We start from the raw sequence: 23,868 nt of genomic DNA, 5'->3' as shown, positions 1-23,868 counted from the left end.
CTAACCTTAACGTCCGAAAGACTTAATATAAAACTTGTTTAAATAAAAAAATCTTGAAAAATTCAGAATTATTGTCTTTTTATATATATAAGATTATATAAAGATATATACTATATATCTTTTTATTTATATATATATAAAGATATATATATAAATTATATATATATATCACATCGGTAAACAGAGTTAGTTTACAAAATCTGGGACCAGATGTGGAACGTTTAGGGGCAGGAGGCCCAGATTAACTATACATGAACTTCAGGTGTTACGTTACTTCGATTCAAAATTTCCCCCTGAACGGAATTAGATAGATGAGCGACACGATTCTATTGCTAACAGGAAAAGTATGATGTACAGGGGCCCCACTACCACTAAAAGAATTGAGAACATTGAGACGAAAAGTTGCGGCCTGGCATTGTGACGATGTCACAATAAATAATCGCTCGTTAGAATTAATTTGGTTTATTTGGTTACGGCAACGCGACACGTGAGCGATCAGCTGGGGGGATACATCCTATGAAGACTTTTATGGGAAAGTGCAGTCGTTTATATATTATTACTATTATGTTATTAAAATTAACTATTTTTTAACTATACGATAAGTGCTCATTGTTAATGAAAAAGTATTAAAAATTTATGATAATAATTCAATTTTTGAGGGTCCTTGGCACTTGGGGGTTCAGGGCTGAAGCCGTATTAGTCCCTGTGAAGATCCGCCCCTGTTTGTAATTGGTAGTAATTAATGAATATAATGACGAAGTAACGCATGATGTAATTGTTGTGACGTCCCGAATTAACAAACAATTCTTTTGATTGTTTGTTAATTCGGGACGTTGTTGACTTAACTATTGTTGGATAATATCCATATTTTCGTATAGATTTCGATGAGAAAGATCTCCGAAAGGTAAACAATTTTCATGCATTGATGTACTGAGAGTATATTAATTATATTTAAATAAAATCTTTGCATATTAATGGCGCTCTTAGCGTTTAAAAGTCCAAACTATCGTGTTTAGGTCTACGGTGTAGGGCGAAAAAGCGAAGCTGTTAGTTTCCGTTCCTGAATTTTAAAGTATGAGGAGCTTGTAAAAAGGCTCACAAAGCGGAAATAGAAAAAAATAAACCATAAAGAAGGATATATTTCTTCAATAGAATATACTGTAAACGATTTGACGTCTATAAGCCTACTTACTTTATATTTTATAAATTTATAAGACATATTTTACAGAAAATCGTAATTGAAACATTTATAATTTGTAGTATTTAATTAATTTATAAGCTATGTCATGCGCGATGTAATTGATGTGACGACAACAATTGTTTCGAATTCTTCTATTTGTTTATTGTTGAACACCATCTTAAGACGGAAATTTCTCCAGAAATTTTTCCCTTTTCTGGTTCCCTTTTGACACTTTTGAAAGGATTTGGTGAGAAAATTTTCAATTATGTAAGTAATTTTTGTTTTAATTCACATTGTATTATAATTATTTAGTACTATAAATAGATTTATTAGAAATAGACTACATTTCAAATAGTATTGCAAATCGGAAAGTTATCTGGTAAGAACTTATAATATGGTAATTTTGTATTAATTATGTCAATAGTATCTAAATTCTCAATACGATAACACTATAATTAATATACAGTAAGTGAAAGTTTAACTCTTCTCTGCTCATACATTAACCGACGATTACATTGTAAATTTTTTTCGAATATTTTAATCATTTAATCTCCATTCGCTTTAAACTTCAACTTTTGTTTTTTTTTATAACATAAAAATATTACGTTTAGAATTTTTAAAATAAACAAAATAACATACCTGAATTTATGTCGAATTCCTCCGACATTCACTGCTTATAATTTTCAACCTTTTGTTAATACTTGTAGCGATAATGTAATTGAAAGTTTTTAGAATTCATTTTAAATTACTTCATTAATTTAATTCCGCTTTGTTCAACATCGATTTTTTCAATTTTAACACTTGTTCTCTATCAGGTAAAAATGCCATTAAGTTTTAAATATTTTTACATATACTAAGAGCATACCTGCGTGCGTTTATTTCGAATAAATCCAAAGTCCATTGCTTCTCAATTTCAATCCTCCTCTACATAAGCGACGAGAAAATTGTAAACTTTTACTTTCCAGCCTGTTATAACAAAGGGAAAGTATGATGATCCGGTAAAAAATTATCCCCCCGCTTTTTACATTATTCAACTTAGAACATGTTGAAACGTCCCGAAGAAAAGCAAAAATATTCGGGGGTAATCTATGTGTGTACGAATGTTAGCGGAGCCCACCAGTGGCCACCAGTCTTCGTACCCTGAATACTGAGAGTTCGGTCGTGGGTTCGCGCCTCGCTCGGACGGGCTGGCTACGTAAAGTTTTCCGGATTTTCTCCACATGTACAACGCCTAAATAAGGACCAGTTTTCCTTAAAAGACATCCTGCTACGCATATCGCCCAAGTGCATTGCCAAAACTTTACAAACATACAAATGTTAGTGTGTGTGTGGGGCATGATTTTGTTCACCGTCTTTGAAGCTTAATAACTCCTGTGTTTTTTGTCGGCAATTTCTGAAATTTTGCAGGCAGGTTTGTTTATTAGAGTGATTGATGATATTAATTTTTGATGGTTAAAGGTCGAGGGGATGGGAGATAATGAAGAGCCATATCTCCAGTAGGGTCGGACTTAATGACGATTTTACTCGTTATTAGCATTTACAATTTTTTTATAAAGAAACTTATCATTACCCTCAAAATTAAAATTCTTTCCGTTTTATAATAGTTAAAAATATTTTAAAAATTTAATAAAACATGATAACAGATGGCGCCACCAAAATTTTACATGTTACAGGGAAAGTGGAGCAACTAGTTGCTGGTTTATTTAAATAGCAATCTCTCGTTGTTTTATTCATTTTTCTGAAATTACAGTTGAAAAGCAACAGGTTATTAAATAACAATCCATAAATAGAATAAATGTCATATTAAAACCTTACGTTCGTAACAAAAATTCATAACAATTGATTTGTTCGATATTGTTGTATTGTTGATTTGTATTGTTTCAAATAACAAAACATTTGCATTTGTTGTATACATCTTTATTGTTCATTTCAGATATTATCAACAAACTTAAAAGTAATACGTTTTAAAAATTTTATAAATTTGTTCTATATTTATTCGCTATTTCTATAAATGTTTCTTTTAGTTCTCAAATAACGATTATACTTAAAGTAATCTAATGTTACTTTTTATTTATATTAAGTAGAATAGCCCTACGAATAATAAAAGGGCTATTCTTTTACTTTCAAATGTTTACAAAATGCCACAAGAGTCCTGCGACGGTAACACAACGTGGCGAGATCATGCTGCCACTAAAATAAGCATGAAAGCCATTGGACGTAAGTGAAAGTATGGATACTCAGGTAAGAGAATTATTTTCAGCAGACGGTGTTACTATCAGGACGTGGTGGGATGGCGAACGGCCTCGCTGTCTCTACAAAATGCCACAAGAGTCCTGCGACGGTAACACAACGTGGCGAGATCATGCCGCCACTAAAATAAGCATGTAATGCCATCTACTCCATACATTTGTGGTAAGAGTCAAAGGTAAGTTCCTTATTTTCAAGCACTTCATTGAGAACTAACATGGTGAAACCCAAGGTTCCGGAATATAAGGCTATCCTAAAAACTTTCCCCCAGATTGCGGATGTACGGAGTCAAATGCCAGGCGGCTGCTTTATAACAGTTAAGCAGGGAAAGAAACGTTCAAATTGGACTATTTTTGTTATTTTGTAAGGGTTTTCCCGTTTGAAAGTAAACATAGATCTATTTGTATTACTATTAGTAGGCGTAAACATATGTTGATAATTGAATTGATAAAATGTTATGGAAACTTAATGAAACTTCCTTTACCAATTTGACATTATGATGTGGTCTCTATGTCTCGTTCTATAGGTATTGGAAATATATACTTTATAAGCTTACATTAGGTATGAAGGTACACTGCGCTTTAGTATTTAATATAACAATTACTATATTAAATGCATTCGTATTTAAAAAAAAATAAAAACACTAGACACATATCCTTTCTGCATAGAAAAAGCTATTGCGAAACTATGGTTTCAACTTTCAACTTTAAATGTATAAATTCTAACTATGTACAGTACATACACAATATCAATATTCAAGATTTTTTGTCTTAATTAAATTTAAATAAGCATAAATCATAATAAATGAAATGTAAGCGTGCAATTAAAGCAACAAACTTCTAACCGGCAATATTTTTACCCGAAGAAAATACAAAAATTTTTTGTTTTGGCATTCAAATGATGTCAAATTAGCAACCAATGAGAGTCGTTCCTTTCGCACGAGACGACCTTATATTCTAGGACTTTGGGCGAGATCATGCTGCCAGTTTTAAAATAAACACGCAAGGATTTTGGTAGGTATTAATTTTGAGATAAGAACTTTTATTTTCAGGTAATTGTGATACTATCAGGATGTGGTGGGATAGCGAAGTGGCGACGCTATTTCTAGAAAATGCCACAAAAATCCTAAGACGGTACCACAATATGGCGAGTACGTGCCGCCATTAAATAAGCACGCGCCTCTCGGTCTTTTTGGGCACGGCCAGGTGCCACCGAGCGCGTCCACGGGTTGCGGATAGTGGAACGACCTCGAAAGAGGTTAGCTGCGAAATAAGCGAATGTAACATACATTCGACGAATAAGCAGTCGCGGACAACTGGCAATAATAATAAAAGAATTGATTTTCTTTCAAAATAGCTATTTACCAACAATTGATTTTCTTATGTCGACTAGTTTCGGACGGTTGGCCGGATGGCCCAACGATCAAGGTGACAGCGGGATGGCAAGGACATAGGACTCCTTGAAACGGCGAGAAATGCAAAATAATTCGGGAGGGGGTAATTTCTGTATGTATGAATGTTAGTGTGTGAGGGAGCAAGGTTTTGTTCACTCTGTTTGAAGCTTAATAACTCCTGTGTTGTTTGTTGAAAATTTCTGAAATTTTCATGGGAGGTTTGCGTTTTAGGGGAATTGATGCCATTAAATTTTGGTGGTTAAAGGTCGAGGGTGTGAGGAGACAATGGAGGGACCGTGTGTTTCTCAAGTAGGGTCGGACTTAAAGACATACGAATAGGTATAAAATCGTCATTGAATCCGACCCTACTGAAGATATGGCACTCGATCTCCTTTATCTCCCCACCCCGTTGACCTTTAACCACTAAAATTTAATAGCATGAATCCCCCTAATAAGCAAATCGTCTTGTAAAATTTTAGAAATTTTCGACAAAAAGCACAGGAGTTATTCAGCTTCAAACAGGGTGAACAAAATCGTCCTCTTTCCCTACATACACGCTAACATCCATACATTCAGGAAAATCCTCGATTTTTTTTTTTTTTTTTTTTTTTTTTTTTTGCATTTTCCGACGTTTCCAGGTCACCCGAGTCAAAAATGTAAAAATCTGAAGGATCATTTTTTGATCGATCGCCATACTTTCCCTCTGTTATGTGATCAGGGGGTCGGCACCTCTTTGATGCCCTGTCAGGACTGACACCACCGTGTCGTAACGGACACGGAAGCCGTGGCGGTTTAAAGACCGATCACGCGAGCGGTCGCGTTATGGAGCGATCGGATTCGGGATGGAGGGAGAGAAGACACCGGAAGTGACTTTCATGGAGACTTCATTAATTGAAACACGTTTATTGACTCAGAACATTAACTACATTAACAAAGGAAAGAGGGAAGGCCTAATATCGCGTTATTTCGAGAGTGAGTGTGTACAGTACATAGTTCGCGTGGCGATAAATACTTGGTCTTGATCGTTCCGGATGATGAATCGAGGCGTTGAAAGTTAGTCCAATAGGGGAGTGAATCAAGGAGTGAATCGGTGAGTTTAGTCCTATAGACGAGATTTATCCAAAGAAGTTGAGGTTAATCCTATAGACGAGATTGTCCAATGAGTTGAGTTTCGCCCTCGGGAATTGAAGCACTTAGCGGAGGAACTCTTGTCCAGCTTAGATCCGAGCGACCACTGACGATTTTCATGTAAAGTTTACCGAGATACCGAACGTTAGGTTAAGAGGTAGTGGGAAAGTGTTCCTTTAGTGTCTGAGAACCGAACAGATGTTTTTCTCTCAGGCGCAAAAGTTGACAGTTAGTCGATAATTGACAAAAAGGCGACAAACTAAGATGTCATGATATAATACGATGTACGAAATAAGTTGAAGGCCAACAATTCAGATCCTTACAGTTATATATAACAGCCGGGAAAGTAAAATAGCAATTAAGATTGGTCGTAAATTATTGTCATCAACCTGTGTAAAGCCTGTATCTGTGTAACCTGTAAAGTAAAACCTGTGTAAAGCGGTACAAAATATTTTTCCGTTTTGGCAAGTGTCCGTTTTGAACAGGTTTTTCCACATGAGAGAAATCCATCCGTTCCAAAGAATTTTTTCCGTTTAGGCAGGTGTCCATTGTATTCAGGTTCTGTTTTAGACAGGTTTTACCGTAGTTTAAATCAGTGATTTTATCGGGAAATTATCATTTTCTTCAAATAAAACTTTCGTTGTGACTTTTTAAAGCTCATTTTAATAATTATTTTATCGAAAAGTTTTAAAATAATCTAAATTAAAGTCGGGTATTAAACTACAGTGCAAACTGCTAATGTGACCGCTGAAGAGACCGGCTAAAAGTGGTCATCTAACACAGGTGGTCACATTAGCAGGTTTCACTGTATTTCATATTTTCTAAAGCTGCCTTTCCCACCGCTCCAAATTCGTTAATTTAGAACATGGATGCACAGACCGCGGCCCGCCGGTCGAATACTGGTGGCCCGTCGACAGCAAAAATAATACTCTCGTACATTCGAAGAATATTTAATTCTATTCCAGAATAAAACCAAAAAAATCTAAAAACTTTATATAAAGTTCAAAATAGTAGAGAAATCAAGAATTTTCTAGCGCGGTGTGAGCAAGCGAGATAGCAATAGTCCCGAATTCCCGATTGCTCGCGTAGGTACGAGTAGATACACGAAGCGTAGGAGAATAAGTGCAGTTTAATAGTGTTTTGGGGAGGCAATAGTTCTAGTGTAGATTTTAACTCGACTAGCCGGTGTCATATATTTTGATCCACATTCAACGTAGATTTCCTGTTAACCCGTCAAGTGCCGTGTATAATTGTGTTGTGAAATCGTAAGTAAAACTCTGTTATTAATAAGTGTTTCCCTACCTATTTAATCAATTTTAATCAAATTTAGCTTTAATGTTGGCCAAATATTAAAATAAAACAAAGAAATTACTATTTTTATCAGAATTTCTCTAACTGTAATAATTACGTCATTATTTCAGATATAAAATCTGTATAAAAATCTTAAAATTTCTGAGGAATTTAATCAATTATTTTTGATAATTTAAAAAAGAATGGGTAATTTAAGTAGGTACTGTAATTGTTTTTAGGTGCTGTGTTAATCCTAGCCAGGATTAGAACGCAACATGGAGAAGCCAGGACCTAGTAAAAAACGTAAGGTTAAAGATGAAAATCGGCAGTTTCAAGAAATTTGGACTGAGAAATACTTTTTTGTATGGTCGCATAACAAAGTCGTTTGTTTAATTTGCAAGAATTCTGTTGCGATTGCAAAGGAATATAATGTAAAAAGGCATTATGAAACGCAGCATCCTTCTTTTACCAAGTTTACAGGCGAATTAAGAAAGCAAAAAATGTTGTCTTTAAAACGGGAGATTATTGGTCAGCAAGCTATGTTTACAAAACCCATTCAAGATTCAGAAACAGCTACAGAAGTTAGTTATGAAATTTCTCGAATGATAGCAAAGCGAAGTCGCCCCTTCAATGATGGCGATTTTGTAAAAGAATGCATAGAAATTGCCGCTAAGAAAATGTGTCCAGAAGCAGCAAAAAAGTTTGAGAAAATTCAACTGAATCGTATGACTATCCAAAGACGAATTATGTCTTTGTCAGGTAATATTGCGGAACAATTAATTGAAAAAACTAAGATCATTGAATTTTTTTCATTAGCACTCGACGAATCCACTGATATTAGTTCCACAGCTCAACTTCTCATATTCATACGAGGTGTTACTCAAGATTTTGAAGTCTTAGAAGAGTTATTCGGAATGTGTTCATTGAAAGGTCAAACCAAAGGAGTTGATATACTCAATGTACTTTTGGATGAGTGTTCAAAAACTGATTTGGACTTATCAAAATTATCGGGAGTTGCGACTGACGGTGCTCCTTCGATGATTGGTGTCAATTCCGGGCTAGTTACTTTGCTGAAAAAGCATCTGCAAGGAAAAAACATAAACGCTGAAGATCTCATGCAGTTTCACTGCATTATACACCAAGAAACCCTCTGTTCTAAAAAAATTGAATTTCAAAATGTCATGAAAGTGGTAGTTTCGACTGTAAATTTCATAAAATCACGAGGACTCAATCACAGACAATTCAAACAATTCCTTGATGACATCGAAAGCGAATACGGAGATTTACTGTATTATACAGAAGTAAGGTGGCTAAGCCGTGGATTGACACTGGAACGATTTCTAAATTTAATAGAAGAAATTGGAATATTTCTGGCGGAAAAGCAAAGGGATGTCCCGGAACTTAAAAATCCTGATTGGTTGTGTGATTTGGCTTTTTTAGTTGACATTACAAATCATTTGAATGTCTTGAACACACGGCTTCAAGGCAAAAATCAACTGATATCCCAGCTCTACGCTCATGTATCATCCTTTCAATGCAAGCTGACACTTTTCAGATCACAATTGAATTCTGGAAATTACAATCATTTTCCGAATTATAAGAAAATGGCTGAAAAATTCAACAAAACTGCGATTAATTTCAGTTATGTAGAAAAGCTAGATATTTTGATTCAATCTTTTCAAGACAGATTTTCGGATTTTAAAAAAGTGAAACCTCTGTTGGACATATTCAGCAATCCTTTCACGATTTCAGTTGAAAATGCGCCAGAGTCAATGCAGTTAGAAATTATCGACATTCAAAACGATCAAGATTTACGCAACAAATTCAACGAAGGAGACTTGCTGAACTTTTACCGCTGCATTGATAAAAATATGTACGAAAAGTTGCGCATAAACGCTCTGAAATGTGCCAGCTTATTTGGTTCTACCTATATATGTGAACAAACTTTTTCAATACTAAATAATAATAAAACAAAAAATCGAAACCGCCTTGCAAATGAAAGTTTGGAAGCAGTTTTACGTGTTGCTACAAGTAAATTTGAGCCAAATATAAAAAAGATTGTAAGCACTATGCAGTGCCACGCTTCAAATTAATAAATTCTTTTTGAATTTTAATAAATTATTATCAATTCTTTATTGTCTTTAATTACCTATACTTCTGGCGGCCGGCCCGCCATCAGTTCATGATTTGCCCGAGTGGCCCCTAGTCTTCATAAGTCTGTGCAACCATGCTGTATACACTTAATAAATTCCTCTTACTAATGGATCTGGCTGTTTTATAATAGGAATTTATAGTCACAAACTATATAAGTAACAGAGCAAAGCTAACGGATCGCAGTTATAATAGAATTCCTCGTGTTAAAAATACAAACATATTTTACTTATTCCAATCGTATTAGGAAAATTAAAAAAAAAAGTCATGAATTCGTTCGCAATTAACGAAATCTGTATGCATTGTTTCTTAAGACCATGCTGGGTAAATGCGATGATCTATGGTGTGGATCCTTTCGAACCATGCAACTGCCGAAATAGCCAGTTTTCAGCTTTAATTAAAAGAAATTTTATGAACAAATACACTCGATTTTTGGAATTAATTTACTGGAATTGTGCATTTCTAACGTGGTGGCAGATTATTCCGGGTTGGAATAAAAAGGCAATTTGCTTTGGATGGCTCGATTTATTTCAAAACAATACTCTTCTGTTGAAAGTAACATTCGCGTGCTTACAATGCTGCTTTGCTTTTACATTTAGTTTCTTCAAGAACAGAAAAATCACTTTAATAAAAAAATTAAGAAACGAGGATCTTATGAAGAAAATAAACCGAGCAAATGTCTTCATTAATATAATTTGTCTGCTGGTTTCTTTTGGTATTATTTTCTCTTTGTTATGCTTTCAGATTTTGAATATATTCTTTATCTACCCAGCGATAGAAAAATATGAAAAGTTATGGGGAGAAGCTTTGATCTGTTCAGTCCAATTTGGAATTGCAGCTGCTGCAGGAAATGGCGCCATAGGTTACGCCATACTGTTAATAGGGGTATTATTAGTTCTTACCAAAATGGAATTCAAACAATTGATACAAGATTTTTCTCTTGTAAGAAGAAGTGAGGGAAATTTCTATTTTATATTGAGAAATTTGATGCTTCGTCACGAAGAATTGTGGAATTTTATCAGTCAACTTAATACTAAATTTACTTATCCTAGTGGTGTTATCTATCTCGGTTTTATATGTGCAACCAGTTTTTTTTCTTATGCATTTTTATATATAGACGTAAATTATGCAATTAAATTAGGATTTCTGGCACTACTTGTCTTCTTCACCTTTACTTGTATTATTGGAGCTTGCTTGTTGTGCAGTTTTGCTTTCTCGGTAAAGAATTTGTTTCTAAAAATTTCTTTCATAAAATTTCTTTCATGACGTTAATTAAAAACCTTTTAATTCTATTTTCAATATCATATTTCATTTTTCAGATGCAAAATGGCTTTCAAGATGTCCGACAATTTACTGTCGGCAATTTACATCCGGAAGAAAAGTTAAAAGTTTGTATTAATAAATCATTTTAAAAATTTACACATAATTTGATTAATTATTTATTGTTTACTTTTATTTTGTAGATCTTAAATTTCATGAAGAGATTTGGGAAAGTGTCGTTGAATTTCATGATCGGTGGTATTTATCCAGTTACAAAAAGAATCCCCTTCAAAGTTTGTATTTGTTGATAGTAATACGAAATATATTTACAATTCAAAGTATTTTTAAGCACCATTTGAATAAATTTTATATATTTATATTTAATTCACATTAAATTAGGCATATATTTTATATCGATTTCTCATACAGGCATCCTCACAGGCAACGTAAATAACCCGTTTATCCCAGACATTCCGTGAGAGAACGTTACTTGAGAGTCTATTTCCCATAATTTCCAAGGAAACAGATAATGCATAAAAACGTCAACTCAAACACGCAAAAAGTTTGCAAAATTGTAACCGGCACACAAGAAAATGTCTTTATACAATTAACAAAGTATCGTGTAATGTAAGCGTGTAAAATGCTTAAAATAGTGCTTCCTAATAATTAATCGATAACCCGTACTAAATTATTAATATGGTTGTTAACAAAAGCGTTGTTTTGTATACAATAATTTACATAATCTGACAATTTGCAAGCCAATCCCCTAAACATATAACACTGTAAATAGCATGCACCCACTGGTGGATAAAACCTCCGATCAGTAATATTTAGTCGCATGTTCCTGCCTCAATAATAGGTTGGTCATGCAGACTTTTCGGAGTTTTCTTCACGTTTTTAAAAAACAGCCGGGATCCCGTTAGAGAAACTCTAGTGAACAAGCTCCTGCACGTAGTCCTGGCTCATGTAGAGTATGCTGTCTTCTCGAGAAGTTCAACCACCAATCACTGCCAGAGCGGTTCCAAACTACTAAATGATTGATAAAGTTGCCAAAACAATAAGTATAAACTTAGAAAATTTACAAAAATTCTCAAATAGGCAATATTTTAAAATAAAGTGTCTTCTCACTTCCTCCCTTTCTCATAATTTCAGGAAATAACAGTCTCATATAGGTGTAGACCTTTCTTTACGGACTTCTCGTTCCACTTAATGTGTAAAACGTTAAAAACAGGGAAGTGAGCAAACATTTTTAAAAGAATGTATTGTGAATTTGAGAATTTTTGTAAATTTGCCAAGTTTCTACTAAATGTTGTCAAGAATTACTACATCGCGCCGTTGAAATTAATTGAGTTTTTTTGTGAATCTCTCATCCTTCCAATTGAATTTGCAATGGAATTCCACACTTACCTCACAAACTGTTCTGTTAAAACACTATATTGACGACAATATAAACTAATCCGACGTTATCATAGGGCGAGAAACGTTGGATTAAGACGTTTCTATGTTAAATGTATTAAAACCAAAAAACATTTTACAGGGAAAACGTTCTGTTGGATATGTTTGTATTTTTATCTGAAGTTTATATAATTTGTATAAAACTTTTGGTGTTTATACATAATTTATATAAATTCAAAATCGTTTCTTTGCGGAACAGGTATTTTTAAATCTCACCTAGTTGTACTGTACTTGTAACGTTTATTGTAAGATGCAACATAATTATATGCCATACAAATGCTTTTTTTCAGGTTGCAAGTAATTTACATTCTTTCTTTTCGGCATTTATGAAACTGAAAGGAATATCGAAAGAAGGAGTCTGCACCAATACAACAATGTTGGATTGAGTCGCAAAAATTCGCACTTTAAGCATTGCATTTATCTATCAATAGTTTAAAATTTGAATAAAGTTAACTGAAATTTTCTTAAAATGTTTCATAAAAGAATTCGGAAACGTTTGTGAAATAATTCCATCTTAAAGCAAAAAATAGCAAGGCTTATGTAACACCTTTCGGGGGGAATTTTTGAACTGAAATAACGTCCACCGGCAGTTTTTATATACTTAATCGACAATTCCTGCCTTTAATACCCCCCCTTTACGCTGTAATTTTTTAATCTGAAATAAATTATATCGGATTACTGCTAACGGAGTTAATTACTCGTTAACATCGACTAACGTAAAGTCACTTATTTCAGATTGTAAGATGGCTATTATAAATTATGTTACATTTTAAATAAAATTAAAGTTTTATTTTTAATAGATAAACTATTGCAAACTAATTTATTTAGTATAATTTAAGTCCTTCGACTTTACAAACCGTAATCAGTAATCAGTTGCCTGTTTGAGAGTTGTAAACATACAATCCTTGTGTATACAACATGGATTGTCAGTGAATGTCATATCTGACAGAAAAATTGCATATATAGTACATAAGTGTAAGTAGTACGTACCAAGTTTATGAAAGGAAATTGTATAAGTATATGATAGCCTCAATATAGATCTACTAGAGCCGCACGCAGCTCACGAGCCACAGTTTGCCCATCGTGGGTACATACAATTACACATTTCTTTAAAAAGTTACTCACCAATTTAGTGATTTCTATTTCGATAAAAATATTATTTAAAGAAATAATTTTGTTTCTAAAAAATTAAACCTTTTTAACCATAATTAAATAGAGAATTTGAAGTACAGTAGACCTCTATAACACAGGTTCCTATAACACGGATTCGTATAACACGGCGAAAAATTGCGATCGTGTTCGTATAACACGCTAAAGAGACTCGTATAACACGGTAAAACGTCATCGCCGACTCGTGTCGCGACAGGATTGGTCGAATCTGCCATGCTGTAATTGGCTCATGTATTTAAGTGACTCGTACAACGCGGATTTATATAACACGAAACGTATCTACTGTGTTATAGGGGGTCTACTGTATAAGATGAATTACATATACTTCTATCGCGTTTATCGATTATCTTTAAAGATCATCGTCGCGTATGATGTTATTTTAAACTTCCGGTACAATATTCGACGTAATTAAATTGTGTTTTCACTCAAAAAATTCCTTACTTATTAAAGCGGGAATTTCTTGAGTGCAAACAGTAATTTAATTGTACTTAATTTGATGACGCTAATACATATTGCATAAGCAACGGAGTACAACAGAATTTCTCGTGTTAAGGATAGACACAGATTTTACTTATTCTAGTTGTACTTAAAATTCATAAAACGAATCAATCATGAATTCGTTCGCAATTAACGAAATCTGTTCGCATTGCTTCTTGAGACCATGCTGGGTAAATGCGATGACCTGTAGTGTGGATTCTTTTGAACCATGCAACTGCCGAAATAACGAGTTTCACCTTTCATTAAAAGAAAATACATAAACAAATATATTCGATTTTTGGAGTTGACATTCTGGAATATAGAGGTTCTTTTGTGGTGGCATACTATTCCGGGTTGGAGAAATTTAATTTGCTTTGGATGGTACGATTTATTTCAAAACAATACTTTTCTGCTAAAGTAACACTTGCGTGCTTACAATGCTGATGCTTTTACATTCAGTTTCTTGAAAAACTGAAAAAGATTGCATTAAGTCGTTGCAAACATTCGCACTTTAAGCATTGCAGTTATCAATGCTTAAAGTATCATTGTATCAATAGTTTAAAATGTGAATAAAGTTAATTGAATTTTTTTTAAATGTTTCAGTAAAGGATTGTTTCTGAAAGAATTTGGAAACTTTTGTGAAATAATTCCATCTTAAAACAGAAAATAACAAGGCTTACGTAATATAAATACTAGTGTGAGATCTGGAAATCCCCTTGAACGTAAAATTTTAATAAATTATATCCGAATTAATAATTACCCATTTCTTATATCCGGATATAATCCGAATATAATACGAATTATAATAAAATTGTTCCCTATATTGAATCAAAAATTTTTCTATTATAAACATCCTGCCTAAAAAAAGGTCCTGGACGAGAAAATATGCGTCCCCGGCCTATAACTGTCAACTATCCATTGTTCTTACGCTGAGTACAGATCATCTTGCAACTTAAGTTTATAGTTAGCGCCCGAATTCCCCGTATTGTTTCCAATCCCGGGAACACCTGTGACCTAATCACATTCACGTGACCAACTTTTCCAGCAGAAAGCTATATAAGATGCTTCCTTCCCCCCCTGAGGGAGTCAATCATCGATTTAGATCGAGTCGCGATCTTACCCGTTGTGCTTACGGAAGATATTTGACTTTTGTGCCTCAAGTGCCACCGACCCTTCCCTTAAAAAGGAATATTCGATCATCGTGACGAACAGCATATTTGAATTACTGATTGTCCAAGAGGTATGGAACCCATTTATGTGAGCTCTCTCTCTCTCTCTCTCTCTCTCTCTCTCTTCCTCGCGTGGTAGGGATATATAGCTTTTTATATATGTCACCCCTTTAATGTCAGATTTTGTAACGTATTTTTTTCATTAAATCGTTGTTATCCTGTTACATGGTGTCTTGTTTGCTCGAATATTCGCTTATCGCCTTACCACGACTCCACCTTCCCTCCTACACTCGACCGGATGAAAAAGTAGTCCCGTCCCTACGGGATCCCTACCGACAAATAAGCCATCGCTGACTCGTGGGCAAGTCCCTCCGACTTGTGGCCGAAATTAAACAGAGGTCTGACCTTGTCGTCCCTTCTCGGTACCCACACTAGTGATTCCACGAATAGTGATTTTGCCGAACATTCGGCTATGCTCTCGGCCGAAGCTCCGAATATTCGGTGGCCGAAGCTCCGAATATTCGGCGGCCGAATGTTCGGCAAAATATGTGTACATTTCGCGGGTGAAAGTTACGACCTGTCTCATTGCAGTGGGTGCGGTTGCGACGCCTCGGGCGCATTTGTTTTATTTGCGAGTATTTGTTTTATTTGTCACGACACGCATAATGTTCATTGTTACATAAAATTGTGTTACTAATAGTCCTTATGACTATTAGTAACACAATTTGAACTTGAAACTTTGATGAGAATGACAAGTATCTGGATGCCACTTTTCTTGACCAGCGTTTCAAAACCAGTTTCCTGAGATTAGTTCAAACGCAAAGAGCAAAACAAAAAGTTCTTTTAGAAGCTCTGAAAATTAGTTGTGATGAATTTACTAGTACCGATGATGATTCTTCTCCACTTCGTAATAAAAGAAATATCAATGAAAATGATAAAACCATTGAAATACACGAGAGTTTCTGGAACTGTTTGAGGAAGTTGTTACAGAAAATATGAAAAAAGGTGAGGATGTGGAGAAGAAAAGTGCTATTGCAAATGAGATTCATTTTTATATTAAGACTGTTCGCCTAGATCGGACGGCAGACCTTTAAAGTGGTGGTCAGCAAACGCAAAACAGTATGTAAGCCTGACAGAATTCGCTAAGATTTATTTATCGTCTCCCGGCAGTAGTGTATATATGAGAGGATATTTTCAGAAGCGGGTATAGTTTATGAGGAAAAGCGCAATCGTTTGCTATCGACAAATGCTGAAAAAATTGTTTTCATTCATCACAACTTACCATTGATAGATTTTGAGTATTAAATGTAATAATTTGTAATTAAAATAAATACATTTTTGAGTAATATGTGCGTTTTTTTTCCATGATTTGGTATTCGGTGTTCGGCCGAATACCGAATAATAGCCGAATACTCGTGGCATCACTAATAAATACTAAACTGTGATAAACATTAACAAAATGTTCTTCCTTATAAATTATTTAATTTATCACACACTATACCAATTAATACGAAGAATTTTCGTTGAAAGGCATTTCAGATTAACAAACAATATAAAATATATATACACAATTCGTCGCAACACAGCAGTAAACGATTCCAACAGGAAACTAGTCGATTTGCATAAAATTGCCCAGAAATGAACAGAATTCACGTCGCAGATCATGCATTTGCATATTCGTTCGTAACACCCCTACGAATTTTCCGCCGATTTTACTCTCGCACAACGTCACGAAAAGGCTCCCTCTACCATCGCAAATTTACACACTACCGTCTCCGTTTCGAGGTTACAGGATACTCGGCAACGTCGAACGCAGGGTAGAAACCGAACGGGGAAAAAATCCCCACGTCGTCGACGTCTCGACTCTAGGGAAAAATTTTTTCCCCGTTGCAGTCTCCGAAATAGGGAAAAATTTCCCCGGCCGCCATTTTGGATCCTAAGGTAACATTAATCATATTTTTTTTTAACTCTTTCCGCCCTGTGGGCACTAAGAGAGCGTCTTTCAGAAGGCCCATTATGGGTTCGCCCACAATGGGGCGACCGGGTGGTGAGGGAGGGTGGCCGACGTATCTGAACGGACCCCCCCACCCGAAAAATTCTTGGGGATTATTCGGCCCGTTTGGATTCGATTCCGGGTCCCCCAGAGCGGTAGGCTGCCACCTTGATCGCTTGGCCATCCGGCCGTCAATATAAAATATCTGTTTGACATTACAAACTAATCAAACATCCAGTGATTACACATGAAGACGTTCGTGTTAATTTAATGTTAGAAATTTACTTTATGGCGTTGTCATTTGAAAGCGTTTCATCATAAATGCAGGAAAAACTTCTTATATTTTTAAAAGCATCTGAAATTAATGTCAGAAACACAATTTCTTTATTAAATGTGTAATTTAATTAAAGTAAGGTTCTTGTAGACATTTATATAATATATATATATATATATATATTAAGTACAAGAATCGATTAATATAATAATAGACTATATTTGCTTATTCTTTGTCGAGTATATAACTTAGTATATTTAATATTTGTAAATTATGTTTAATAAAATATTATTTTTCAATTAAAAAATGTTTTTGCAAATATTTTGGGGTTCACTAATAACTTTTTCCTGAGGCCTCGCAAAACTCCTGAAAAAGTGCTTGATAAACAAGAATACAAGCAACCGCTTCAGATCCACATTTACATCTTTTGATTACAGTTAAAGCTCGATATAACGGATCACCGGAATTGAAGAAATTGGTTCGTTATAAGAAAAGTGATTAATCCTTGTTACTGATTCGTCCGTTATACCGAAAAGTCTATTATTATACAGTAGAATCATATTAGGATGGATTTCTTTTAACTCTTTCCGCCTTGTGGGCACTAAGAGGGTCTCATTTTAGTAAGCTCATTATGGGTTTGGCCAAATCTTTAATGGAGCGGTGGCTGGTAAGGGACGAAGTCGACATATCCGGTCCGACCACTCCGAAAAATTCCTGGGGATTTTTCGGCTCGTCCTGATTCGATTCGGATTCCCCAGAGCGGTAGACTGCCACCTTGACCGCTCGGCCATCCGGCCGTCTTGTTCGAATGGATCTCGATAATGGACCCGGAATAAGTATCTGCAGTTCACGAATGTTTTCTCCAGGTCCAGATGCTAAATCAATATATTTTTACCTGTTACCACAAAATATAAAGAATTATATTATATATAATAATATCGACTTGTTCATTGCTGTATTACGGACACGTAGTGGACAAAATTTCAGTTGTAAAGTATGTAAGCCAGATCTTACAACAGAAATTTTTAAATTTAAATAAGGATCGCTATTGTCTAATCGTTAATTAAAATTTTCAAATCAGCTAAATTTTGATAAATCTAAGTATTTTTATAATTATTAAACTAAATCATAAAACTTACAGCACCACCCAACGAAATATTTAGGAACTATCATGTCGAATGATTGTAAACAAATACTGAACACGTGGTCTAGTTTACCTAGATGTTTATTAATAGTTATTAATGCTTAATGTTTTAGTTTGAGTTATTTTGTATTACACAATGAAAGTATTGAAGGAAATTAATCGCTTATATCGCGCATATCACACCATACCAAATATAAATCAGTTTTGGAGTTTCAATCTTAGTTGCAGCAATGATGCAATGTGTAAAAGTCAAAAGGTATTTATTAGTAAATAATGCATTTTCTGATTGAATATAGTTAATTTTTTATTGTAAAATATTGCGATTTTTAAAGCTTTTGTTGAAACATGGACTCATTCAAGTATCAAGTACTGGTATCTATCATTTTTTGCCTCCAATGGTGAAAGCACTTGAGAAATTAATAAACATTGTTGATGAAGAAATGAAAAATATCGGTGGAGAAAAAATGATTATGCCTTCTCTGACTCCGGGACGTTTATGGAAATTTTCGGGTTTGATTTATATGTTTAATATGTATAAGTAATGAGAAACAACTCCAAATTTCTTTAATAGTATAACAATAACAAAATACTCTACTTTATTGGAATATACTTTAACACAAAATATTGACTGATAATAATTAAAGTTGCAAAAAGAAAATTCTATTTAATTTGTATTATTTATAGGTCGCTGGGAAAAAATAGGAGAAGAGTTATATAAATTAAAAGATAGAAATGATACAGAAATGTGTTTAGGACCTGTAAGTATGTTTATCAAATGGTATTGTAAAAATTTAATATTTTTAAATAATAATATTATAACAGAAAGTTATTAACATTGAAATAAATAATATAAGTTTAAATATTACTCAACATTTTTTATCAACTTGCATTACTTATGAAAAGTTGCATGAATCCATACTATGCTTTAAGACAATATCTCAAATATTGATTTAGTTATGTAGATTAGAAATTCTTCTAAGTAAATCTGCATCTTTATCCTAAAATGAATCAATATAAATACAGACACATTGTAAAAGGCTTCTGGATGTTTGGCCGATGGGCATTTCACTGGATGTGCTAGATTATCAAAGATGTCTGAGTGAATTGACATTTGACATTCTGTTTGTTATGTCTTTTTTTCTTTATAGCTGCTTTATAAAACAGATTATAAAATTGGGTTAATGTTACCTATGGTAGCGAACATGGCGGCTCATCTCTGAAACAGTGGGGATGCACGTTCTAACCTAACCTAACCTATTCTAATAAATTACCCCTATTCTAATAATTTGGCAATAATTATGGTAATTTATTAGAATAGGTTAGGTTAGGTTAGAACATGCATCCCCACTGTTTCAGAGACGAACTTCCATGTTTGCTACCATAGGTAACATTAACCTAAAAATGATATAAGGATAATATCATTGTATGATATAAAAAAGATATATTGTACTTATACTAAAGGATAGAATAATTTTATTGTATTTCCTGTAAAAAGTAATTACATTAAATGTTCTTAAATATTTAAAGATTGTGTGCATTTGTTCTCAAAAACTCAGTTTTGGGGTATTCATCACATTGCTGCTCAATGATAGATGTCAGTCTTTTGTTTCGTATCTGATACTTCTCCAGTTTTCTAAATGCCATGTCTGATGTTATCATCTCAATTACCAACTGCTCCAAGTGCTCTTTTCTTTGTTTTGAAACTAGATAATTGTGTCCCACATCATTTTATTTTTATTTTTAGTTTTTAATATTTCTTACATTTTCTTTAAATTAATTACAATATATGTTATACTGATGATGTAAGATCTCAACACTAAAGTGAAATTCCTTTAACTTAGCAATGTTGGGACCATTATGGTGCTAGATTATCAAATATGCTACCTTCAGACAGTGAAAGTTTTTCCAGTTTTTTTTAATCCCCTGGACAAAATTTTACATATCTTTGCATGTAAAACTGTACAGGTATACTTTTCATGATTGTTTAACAGACTATTTCAATTTTTCCAAGCTATCCTACCTTTGGTTGGCTTGAAACAAGAACATTATTCTTACTTTGTGCTTTTGTACAGTTTTATTGCATATAAATACAGCTATGCTCTAATTATCAAAGTAAATGAACAGTAATGTACTGTAGCTATTTCTGTGATAATTATTGATTCCAAGTGTGCTAAATATTTCTGATTTCATATCAAACCCGCACACTAATGTCTTTAAAAAAATCATGCACGAGTGAACTGGTTTTATGTAGCACATCATAATGTCATCTTGGTCTTCCTCCATTTCCACATGTCTAAATCAGTTGTTGTTGATGATAATGGTAAAAAACAATGCTTAACTTTCTGATGAGTCCTCATGAACATGTCAGTAAAGTCCACTTGCTTATGTGATTGTTCCTTTCTTTTTGTGTAAAAATTGTTCAACACAATATGAAGGTTTGTCACTTCTGATGCATTGTAATGAACTCGACATGCCGGATTATTGGGTTTGCTGGCATACCGGATGCTAGGTAAATGAAATTTCACTGTTTTTTTAATATTACAATTATTTAACAAACAATGTTCATGAAAAACAGTTTTGCCTATTATATCATAAGTCTACAAGCAATATAGTCAATTAAATGTTTTTGGAATTGTGTTTTTGTTTCCCTATATATGTAAATTAAATAGATTATTAGAATTTGTTCAATTGTTTACTTTTCAGTCAAATATTTGGCTACGTTATAATATTCAAGGCTTATTCAGAAAGTAAATTTCTCTTATATCTGCATTCTAGGTAGCGGAGAAATATGCCACCTGCATATGTGTATTTATGTTATTTGAAAATTATTCAGTGATGCTTTCGTATATATTAATTTCTTTACTAAATGTATCATGTGTTTCGTATTTTACTATCTCAAATTTCATTGTTGTCTTTTGAAACTATCATTAGGATAATATTATGTAGAAAATAGTATTTACTTGGCTGGAAATTATTCAACATAGAAACAATTTATAAAGAGCATTGACTAATTTTAGCAGTGATAAGGAAAATGAAATAATTATATATTGAAATATTAATAATAATAATAAATAATTTTAACTTTCAATTGACTCGTGATTAATAAATATGTCATAAGCTGTACTGTGTGAAACTTTTAGTGATCTAATATACTGAATTTTAATATGTTGATTTCTTCTCTTCAGACTCATGAAGAAGCCATAACCGAATTAATGTCTCGTCATCAAGCATTTTTATCTCATAAATTATTTCCAATGAAATTATATCAAGTAAGAATCTATTATTTTGATATTTATAAAGAAAAATTAATTTATGTGTATATGTATAATTACAGTATGTTAAGTTTACGTTTGTTTAAATTGCCTTATTAAAAGTTTAAATTTTTATAAATTTATGACAGAAATAAGTATTATTGTACAGGATTTGGGTTTTTTTTTTTTTTTTTTTTAGTTTTTCTGCCTGTAACATAAACACTAAGAAACTTTTCTTTCCATATCCATTTTGGGGATGGGTATGGAAGCCAGACCTAAGTGGGACAGCTGGGTGATGAGTGACAGAGCCTGACATATCTTAGACACCCAAGTCCTTACAGCACTAGGCTGACATCTTAATCACTTCAGTCATCTGGCCTCCAGTACAGATTTGTTTCTGCAACTCATTCATATCTTATAGGCATCTTATCAAACTTACAGTATGAGTTTTCTCTATGATCTTACAATATTTTGTTGATAGAAATGGTCATGTAATATAAACAAAATTTAAATGTGTTAAAGTATATGATTCAGTAAAAACAGTAAATCTATTGTTTTTAGTTCAAATATCACTAGATAGAAAACTTTTTTGGCATAATTTGTCAATAAATACAGACAAAAGATGATAAGCCAAATAGTTGCCATATTCGGCTACTTTATCACTACTAGTAATAGTAGCAGTAAAGTAGCCCAATTTAATATGGCAACTGTTTGGCTTATGATTAAAATATTGGGCTTGGAGATGTTTGTATATAGACAATAGATGAATTATTATTTAAGCCAAATAATATGGTTATATTAATGTGGTGTCTATAGATGGCTGGGCTGGGCATTAAGAAGTGTATGCAGAACATAGTTTAAGAAAGAATATGAAGAGCTTCTTATGACATATAATGATGTATATTTTAATATGATACAGAGAACATTACAAAACGAAGAACACTAAACAAATCATCTTGATACTGATTATTAAACAGATATTAATCATCTTGAAGCGGACACATCATTCATGCTATGTCGTTGCTTCTTTTTTTTCTTTTTACTTAATGGTCCGTTCTTTTTCCCGCCTGCGCAGGAGGACCCGTTCATGTCGGCATGGGGACAGGCATTACATTAATTATATCTAAGTTATATAATTTTGCAATTTCTGCAACATTTATGATATTAAGCAAACATTATTAGTGTTGATGCTATATTAATATTACAATTTTATAATTCCAAAAATCTGTATATCTGTACAAAACAAAATGTTTCACCAAAACTAAAACCAACACTGTACAGAAGCAGTGTGTAAGTAAATCACACTGGGTCACCTATGGGGTCTACAATTCATTCCTTGAAAGGACCACCTGTTAACTTCCTCTTTAGACTCAGCATGAATTTGTGGAAATGATTAACAAAGGAGTAGGAAGGTTTTTGCATATGAATAGGAAACACAAAAAGATTTCACTTTTGACTCAGACTTGGAGTTGAAGAGATGGCCATTCATTTGCTTCCAAAACAACTATTCATTAAGTTTGATTTCTGAATAATAATCTTTGCTTATATACAAAATACAAATATACAGATTTAGTTTTAGTTTATATATTATTTTTGTCTGTATGTATTTTAAAAGCAAAATGTTCTGTCATCGCCACACACAAATAATGTAAATGTAATAATTAATTTGATTTACAATTTCAAAATTTCCAAACAATGTTTACGTGGTTTTTAAAAATGCTTTAACTTTCAATTGATTTGATTTTAATTAGTCTTGATTTTATTATAAATTTGCTTGCTTTTTCAAACTTTTATTTTAAACGAGGTAACATTAGTTAATTGAATTTTCCGGTAACCTAGTATATATACATAACAACTAAGCCTGATTGTTTTTTAATATATAAATATCATTACTAAGTTAACAACTGCTTCCTTACAACTAGTTAAAACTAGACTAATCGTCAGGCAGTTTGTTGGCTGATGATGCCCATCTAACATGGGCGAAAACGTTTGCACTTTGTTTATAATTTTCTCGCTGGTTTGTTAGGTTTTTGCAGTGTTTATTATTATTATCTAACTATCTTAGTTTGAGCAGCATTTGACTCAAATTTAAAGATTGGCCAAACTGTAATTCCAAACAATGTTGCTTTCCATAAATTGAACAAAATCAATGATCTTGGGTGATACATTAACAAAAGTTTTTTTATGTTTTGTTGATTTTCTTTTATATTAGTTTGCAATCTATAGCTAATTTACAAGCCATATTATGCTGTCATTAGACTAATAATATAATTAATCAAGTTATGT

The 23,868-nt window shown here is 33.3% G+C and overlaps 2 protein-coding genes and 1 long non-coding RNA gene across 3 annotated transcripts in view; all 3 read left to right on the top strand.

The window, feature by feature from the left end:
* Positions 1–6,827: 6,827 nt before the first annotated feature.
* On the top strand, positions 6,828–9,455 carry LOC136984562 (general transcription factor II-I repeat domain-containing protein 2-like). The gene is made up of 2 exons (XM_067281606.1): positions 6,828–7,172; positions 7,547–9,455. Exon 2 carries the CDS (start codon positions 7,739–7,741, stop codon positions 9,329–9,331), a length of 1,593 nt encoding a protein of 530 aa, XP_067137707.1. The 5' UTR covers positions 6,828–7,172; positions 7,547–7,738; the 3' UTR covers positions 9,332–9,455.
* Positions 9,456–10,467: 1,012 nt separating this feature from the next.
* On the top strand, positions 10,468–12,458 carry LOC136984568 (uncharacterized). The gene is made up of 4 exons (XR_010882210.1): positions 10,468–10,607; positions 10,709–10,777; positions 10,853–10,942; positions 12,395–12,458. It is a non-coding gene; the product is annotated as an uncharacterized lncRNA (long non-coding RNA).
* A 5,899-nt stretch (positions 12,459–18,357) lies between these two features.
* The window catches only part of ProRS-m (prolyl-tRNA synthetase 2-like protein, mitochondrial), a 28,018-nt gene continuing 22,507 nt past the window's right edge, over positions 18,358–23,868 (top strand). Inside the window, exons 1-4 of the mRNA XM_067281619.1 lie at positions 18,358–18,587; positions 18,664–18,841; positions 19,016–19,089; positions 21,517–21,600. Of these exons, the coding sequence (XP_067137720.1) occupies positions 18,468–18,587; positions 18,664–18,841; positions 19,016–19,089; positions 21,517–21,600 (456 nt within the window). The 5' untranslated portion in view covers positions 18,358–18,467. The remainder of the gene's footprint in view (positions 18,588–18,663; positions 18,842–19,015; positions 19,090–21,516; positions 21,601–23,868) is intronic.

This window comes from Centruroides vittatus, unplaced genomic scaffold, assembly GCF_030686945.1.
Source record: "Centruroides vittatus isolate TY-2023 unplaced genomic scaffold, ASM3068694v2 contig_923, whole genome shotgun sequence".
Classification (NCBI taxonomy): domain Eukaryota; kingdom Metazoa; phylum Arthropoda; class Arachnida; order Scorpiones; family Buthidae; genus Centruroides; species Centruroides vittatus.
Note: the sequence above shows the minus strand (reverse complement) of the source record. Positions and strands in the feature narration are given on the sequence as shown.